Raw genomic sequence first — 8,037 nt, forward strand, 5'->3', positions numbered from 1 at the left:
TTTGGGAAAACACTTTATAAAAGTCATCTAATTTTATCCTCACAATAACCCTCATTTTACAAATGAATAAGAGCTTACTGCTGTGTGAGTTGACCTCCCCAAGTGACATCTGATTCCCTACCTCATGCTGGGTTTATCCCAAAAATTCTACTCTAATACATACATTTTATTTTCTTTCCATGATACTTCTGGTTTTGATTGCAGTCATTCTATGTCGATGCGTATTATGTTCAACTTCAAAACATTACATTTTATTGACTTTCTCCCCAAATTTTAGGGCTCAGCCCTCCCTGGAGTGTGAACAGATAACCTTGCTAACAGATAACCTGTTGCTTGATAGCAACAGGAAGCTGGGAGGAGCTGTTTTGGCCATGGGAGTGGGGAGGATCACATAAGTTAGGTATCATGTATTGGAAGAACATCTGAGTACAAATGTCCAGAAGGCAGCTAAAAGACACCAGCTGAAATAAGGACGAGAGGTCACTCATACATGTACAGTGGGTAAAAGACATGTAAATGAGGAGTGAACTCAAACTGGCAAAGACTAAAAAATTTATTTTAAAAGAAAACTCAAGAATGACCCAAGTTATTTAGTTCTATTGCACTTCTAACTTATGTCATTACATAGTGCAATGTGTGGGAGTTTTGTAAAGAGGCAAATAGAGGCTTGATGTAAGAAAGAAAAACTTTCTTACCGATAGAGGGATTCAGAAGAGGCATGGGCTGCCCCCTTCCACGGAGGGCTTCAAGAGAAGGCTTCATGACCATGAATGGCACATTGTAGTGGGCATTCCTACACAGGCTGAACTAGACAGACCTGATGTCCCTTCCAGCTCAACACTCATCCTGATGAACAGCAACAAGTGATAATGACAGTTTTAAAAATAGTTACTCCCAGAGTCCTTTCACCTCTATATTTGTACACGTGATTCTCTTCCTTCTCCAGCTACATTTTGACTCTCTTCAGCTTTCTGCAGCAGCCTGGGGCCCAGAAGGCCAATGAGCAGACTTCCGATTGGAGCTGTGATCAGAATCGACAAGAAGGCGACTGTTAGCACGTCCATTCCATACATTTCCAGTTGTTCATCTCCATGTGCTCTTGCGGTGTCCAAAGCCACAGATCCTATGGCGGCCTGGGAGATTTTAAAGGTCAGGAGGGTGGTACAACACAATGAAAGTGAGAGAAAAATAAAAAGGAATCATCAGTTCTAGTTTTCCTGCTGGACTCGAGGGGTATGTTGGTATCATGACACTTTGTTAGCATCTTTCAATCGAGTTTTTACAGTTTAATATGGCATAGGGGGTAGGGCTAGATGAAAAATCAGAAAGTTACATTTAAATTCTGTCTCTGATATTATCTGTGTAAACTTGAGGAAGTCACTATGTCTTTAGACCTCAGTTTCTTTCTTTGTAAAGTGAAAAGGTTGGACTAGAAATTCAGCACTTCTTAAATTGTGGGTTTCAACCCCATGTAGGGTCATGACCCACTGTTTAAGAAGCATTGAAGGAGTCACAAATGGAAAAAGTTTAAGAAGCCCTGGACTAGATGACCTCAAAGTTCCTGTCCAACTCCCTCCAAGCCTCACCTTTGTCTTCTCTAAAAGATGGGTAAGACCTTTTGTACCTACTATAAAATTGTGAGCTTCTCAGGGGTAGGGATTGTCTTCTGCCATTCTCTGTATCTCCATTTTAGCATGATTCCTGGTGTGTAGTAGGCAATTAAATGCTCATTGCCTGCCTGACTACCTAGCTCACAGAGTTGTGCGGCTCAAATGATGATGCAAGTATAGTGTCTAGTGTGGGTAGGATATTCAAGTGCAGGTGTCCAGAGGGCACCTTTAAAGCACAACATGTCTGTTACTATTCTTATAACGAACAATAACAAAAACCAATCACATGGAATCCCATGGGAGCACAGAATCAAGAGATTTATTTTTTCCAAAAGAATACTTAGTGTAACTATAAAACTTCCTTGCTCCATCAAACAGACAAGACAGCAATGCAAAGCAAGAATAGTGAATTATTTCTCTGTTTCTTACAGTTTGTAACAAATGACAGCTTATGATTTTCTAATTCTACATTGCAGGCCATTTTTACCAAATGCATAAACATGATTTTTTATCACTGGATCATCTGGATCATAAATCTTGACCACATGAAGATGATTTTTGTCAGTTCAATGAGCATGACAGTATAATTTAATATTAATATATATCTTTGAACCAGGAAAGCATTCTCACATTTTTTCTATAATTCTTCTCCATTGTATATAAACTCTGCTCAGGCTTCATGTATTAGTCATTTGATTAACGAGCATTTTATTAAGTATACTACATGCCAGATACAAAATATAGTAGGTACCAGAGATACAAACACCAAGGTAAGACAGTCCCTGCCTTCATTGAACTTACATTTCATTGGGATGATCAACATTCTAATCCAGTGACTGAGCTGGAAACGATGCTTCTTTTCTTTGGAACTTTCTAAAGGTCTTTACCTTTTATGATTTAAAGGAGGTCTGGTCTCAAGGTAGGAAGAGATTTGTTGTTATTCTGTCATTTCAGATTCTTCATAAACCCATTTGATATGTTTTTGGGCAAAGATACTGGTGTGGTTTGTCATTTCCTTCCCCAGATCATTTGACAGATGAGGAAACTGAGACAAACCGGGTTAAGTGACTTGCCCAGGGTCACAGAGCTACTAAATCTGAGGCCAGATTTGAACTCAGAAAAACGAATCTTCCTGAGACTAGAAGAGGAATTCTATCTACACGCATCACCTAGTTGCTATGGGGGATGACACCCTCAGTGATAACTGAAGGAAATTTCTACTCTTCAAGGTTTAGCTCTGACTGCAATCCTTAATCCATGGCCTTTTTCTATGTGGGTGTTCTTAACCTTTTTTTGGTACATGTATGCCTTTGGCAGTCTATGAGGCCTAGGGAATCCCTTCTCAGAATAATGTTTTCAAATACCTTAAATAAAATACATAAGGTTAATATGATTATAAAAATATATATTTTTTAAAAAGTTCCTGTACCCCAGGTTAACAACCCTTGCTTGTAGCAGTAATGTGGGAATGAATGTTATTCTAGTGACCCTGGAAATATTTGTCGAAAAAAAAGAAGAAATTAATACAGACTGTTATTTGTCAACTGCTTAGTGTTAAAAGTTTCCATTAACGGAATTTAAAAAAATTTATAAGATGTTCCATGTGGTGGTAATAAGCATGGGTATGTTATTTATTTTCTTCTAAATTTTAATCCGGACTCTTACTCAATATTTTAAAAGACTACATACCAATTGTGAAGTATGTGGTCACCACCACTCCTCCTTACCTGGACTGTGGCTTTGGGAAGCCAGGCAAAAGAAATGAATATTTTTTCCTTTATGTTAAAACCAGCAAAGGACACCATCAAGAATGTGGTAACAATCCTTATCAACACAGCAATGCCCAAGGTGGCCACACATAGCCCTATAATATAGACAAAGTAATTATTTAGTGATTATAAGCTAGAGAGTACCTGGAAAGAATTTACCTTTCATGGTTAGACTGAATTGAAGAAAAAAAAATCATTTAAAAATTAGATGGAACACAATTTGAAAAAAAAATCAATGGGTAAGAAATAAATGGTATAAAGGTATAATTTCTGCCTAAATAAAAACCTTTCATTTTTATTTTGTCTTAATTAATACAAATGTTTGAATTTTTACTTTCTTATATTTTGCATCAAAGACTACATTTTCACATATTGATGACCATAATTAAAGAACTGGATCTTATTAAAATAACAAAAGATGAACCTTCCTCATCAAAGTGTAGAAAGAATCCTAATTTGTGACTGTTAATTATTCTTCCATTCTCAGTAACAGATATAGCATTAAAACCTATGACAAGAGGAATGTTTCCAACTTTTTGATCTCATTGATTCCTGGACAATATGAGTACAACAACATGAATAGGAATAAATATTAATAAAATATGCTGCCTTTCATCTATGAAGATGACCCTCTTGACCCACTGTTAATACAGTAGGTACTGTGAATCATTTTTCCAGTCGTGGTGATAAATCGCCCTGAGTCAGTTATAAATATAGTCTTCCTGTTTCCCTTTATTACTAAAAACCACATTTGTCATAGAGACAGAGAGGCAGAGGGTACATACAGTTCATACCATGGAACAGATCTATTCAGAGTTGTCCTTAGGCAACGACAAACTGAGATGACTGCCACAGGCCCAAACCATTTTGAAGACAAAGCCAATGGAATAGTAAGAATGAGGAGGAAGTGGTGCCCATAGCAATTATTTACTAAAAAAAGATCTAAAATTAACCAATAACTAAAAAAAAATCCTACATTAACTAATCTATTTTATAATGATCGTTACTGGCACACAAATCCTATGCTACCTCTCCTTCCAAAATATAATCACCTCAGTTATGTTTGTTCAGTTCCTACTTTTGCTGTTGTTTTCATAACAGGAAAGCAGCTCCCTCCCCAAATTTGCCCTACCCCTAGCCACTCATAGATTATATCATTTGCTCTGATGCCTAGCTCTCCCCTGTGATGGCACGGTTATTTTCTCTGTGCCACAGACCTAGACCATGTGGTTAGTTAATTTGAAATATTTAAAGCAAGGTCATCCTTATCTCTAAAATAAAAGAATTGGACTACACCATATTTAAATTCTTTTTCATCCTATAATTTCTTGATTCCATATATGGGCCACTGTAAAGCAAAACAAAACAAAAACAAAAATCTATTTTGACAAGGAGGAATCTTTCAATTCTTTAATTTAATTAATTATAAATATATAAATTATAATATATTATAAATATAAATAAAATATTAATTAATTCATTCAGATCTTTAAATTCTAATCTTTAAAATTCATGTCCTTGGTGACAAGGAGGATGATAAGGTCATCAAATGTTGATGATCAATGCAAATATATGACCATCAGTGGAAAAAACAATTAAACCTGTGCTGTGATACTATTTGGTAGTGTGTTCTTCATATACATATATATATATATATATACACAAATATGTAAATGGGTGTATGTGTTTATGTATGTATCTGTACACACATACACACACACAAACACACACATAGTGGTAATTGAGACCACTATCTTATCCTCATAATCACCATGCACAGATTGTATGAAAATAACTAACTTTGTTATATTTGTTCCTTTAATAAAGTCCTACTCTGATGGTTCATTGTGGCAAAGAGCTGACATGCTTGCTCCAAGGCTATGTTATTTAAGTTCATATTCCAGCAGTTCTACCAAGTATTAACCCAGGGACAGGTAATATGCTTGCCATGGGAGGATCAAACTAATGAAGACTGGTCCTCTTTTTCAGACTCCTCAGCAGATTGATTTGAAGGGTTAAGAATGTTTTAGCCACAGCAGCTTTTGAAGACCATAACCAAAGAGGGGCTCTACTCTGTATTACTGGAGAGAGTACCCAAGTTAAAGAAATCAGGTATCTTAAACATTGAAGTATAGCTATCTTTGTTATCAAATTGTCATCAACGTGTCGTCATTTCATTGGTATAGCTAGGTCCAAATTAATGCAAATAACAAACCCCCTGGAGTGCATGTATTCAAATCTGCACTATTCGAAGTAATAATTACATAAGATATGATCATTGGAACCAGACCAATAAAAATATGCAGAAGTTCCCAGGTGAAGAAACTCCCTCTGCCACTGCAGGCTTCAGCCTTCTGACTCTTAGAGAGCTGCCTAGAACATTGAGAGGTTATCTGCCTAGGGGCATGTATCCAAACATATATCAAAAGCAGGCCTTGAACTTAGGTCCTCTTGGTGTTGAGGCCAACTCTCTACTATGCTACCTTGTTTTACATATTATCTAGAAAGTAAAGTAGTTCCACAAACTTCTGGTGTTCTGAGACACTTACCAACAGTTTCTGGTCTAAGGGATGTAATAGATACTTCTGCTCCAATCAATCCAAAAAGAAGAGGTTGAAAAATGTCCCATGAAATTGCAATGATCTTTTCAACATTTGCCTATATGGAAAATGATATTTATTGAAGTAAAGAAAAAATTAATTTGGACTCTCCTAATTTGAAGTATGAATTATTTTGATCAGGGCTGGCCTTTCTCTTTGTTCTATCTATGAAGAAATGTAGCATGGTATACTGCACAGAGGGCTGGCCCTGGAGTCAGGAAGAACAGGATTTAAAGCCTACCTCTTACATCTACTTGCTGTATGAATCTGGGCAAGTCACTTAACTTTTCCTATGTTCACAGAAGTCTTTAAAGACTGTGAATCTTAAATGAGTTGTGTTCCCCATAGGAAGAGAACATGCCCACACTGATGAAATCACAAATTACTTACATACTAATGTATCAAAGAAGAAAAGCTTTTCTAGACAATAATGAGCATAAACAAAATTGCATGGGTAAGTCTAACCTACTTAGAGAAAAACTATTTTAAGAACTTCAACGCTTTGTTGATTTTCAAATAAATGCTTATAAAAAGATTAGAATCCCCTTATGAAAGTAGACCCAAATAAGGACTTTATAGGTAATATTTGGTTCCATTCATCAAGTAAACATTTGCTGAAACATGGCAAAAGACAAAGACTAGTGTCATGCTGAATGGAAGGTCTTTAATGGTTTAATTCTGTTCAACATTTTTTTCAATGAGTTGGCATGTCAAATTTGTGGGTAATACCATCACATGATCATAGATTCAGAGTTGGCATGGACTTCAGAGGCCATCTGGTCCAATTCTCTCAATTTACAGATGAGGAAGCTGAGGCCCAGAAAGGCGTGGTGGATTCTAGTCCTAGCTTTTCTATTAATGAATGGAATCTTAGGTTTGGATATCCGAAGTCTAACTGCCTAACAATGGCGGACTCTTCTCTACAACACTCCAAACAGAAGGTCATTCAGTGCTGCTCCATTACTTCTAGTGGTACTAAACTCACTCCCTCATGAGGTAACCCATATCATTGTTGGATAACTGCAGTTATATGAAAAATCTCCCCCTTCTTCAGCCAACCACTGAATTCACTGCTCCACCTTTGGCTAACTGGAGCCCACAAGTCTATTTCTTTCTTCCACGTAAGAACTTCAAATATACAAAAGCAGCTGTTATTCTGCCCTTAATGTTTTTCTTCTCTAGGCTGAACATCTTTGTCCTTTGGGGGTTTCTCTTTTGACATGAACTGTAGACTCTTAGTTTTCTTCTGTTCTTCTTAAAATGTTTAAATATATTTTTTTCCCGATCTTCCTTGAATTGGTGTTATTGATGTTTCTCTACTTGAAATTATTCAGCCATGTACCTGTTGTGTATTCTCAATAGGATATAAGCTCCTTGAGGGCAGTAGCTACTGAATTTTTATCTCAGTGCCTAGCATAGCATATGGAACATCATATCTATCTGTCTGTCTGTCTCTCTCTCTCTATCTATCTATCTATCTGTGTATCTATCTGTGTATCTATCCATCTATCTATCTATCCATCCATCTGTCTATCTATCTACCTACCTACCTATCTCTCTCTATCTATCCATCTATCCATCCATCTCTATCTACCTATTCATCTACCCATCTATTTATCCATCTATCCATCTACCTATCTATCATCTATCTATCTATCTATCTATCTATCTATCTATCTATCTATCTATCTATCCGTGTATCTATCCATCTATCTATCTATTCATCCATCCGTTTATCTATCTACCTACCTACCTATCTCTCTCCATCCATCCATCCATCCATCCATCCATCCATCCATCTATCTATCTATCTATCTATCTATCTATCTATCTATCTGTCTGTCTGTCTGTCTGTCTGTCTGTCTGTCTGTCTGTCTGTCTATCTATCTATCCATCTATCCATCCATCCATCCACCCACCCATCCATCCATCTACTCATCCACCCATCCACCCATCCATCCGTCCATCCATCCATCCATCCGTCTGTCCGTCCGTCCATCTATCTATCTATCCATCCATCCATCCATCCATCCATCCATCCATCCATCCACCCACCCA

General features: G+C 36.9%; 1 protein-coding gene across 1 annotated transcript in view; it reads right to left on the bottom strand.

The window, feature by feature from the left end:
• Positions 1-305: 305 nt before the first annotated feature.
• LOC138166179 (sodium/hydrogen exchanger 9B2-like) overlaps positions 306-8,037 on the bottom strand; it is a 42,932-nt gene continuing 35,200 nt past the window's right edge. Inside the window, exons 10-12 of the mRNA XM_069094611.1 lie at positions 5,929-6,037; positions 3,338-3,474; positions 306-1,133 (exon numbers count right to left, since the gene is read on the bottom strand). Coding sequence (XP_068950712.1) covers positions 912-1,133; positions 3,338-3,474; positions 5,929-6,037 — 468 coding nt within the window. The 3' untranslated portion in view covers positions 306-911. The remainder of the gene's footprint in view (positions 1,134-3,337; positions 3,475-5,928; positions 6,038-8,037) is intronic.

Source organism: Petaurus breviceps, unplaced genomic scaffold, assembly GCF_028583685.1.
Source record: "Petaurus breviceps papuanus isolate PSGF00001 unplaced genomic scaffold, PetGlider_PUasm1.0 126, whole genome shotgun sequence".
NCBI lineage: Eukaryota > Metazoa > Chordata > Mammalia > Diprotodontia > Petauridae > Petaurus > Petaurus breviceps.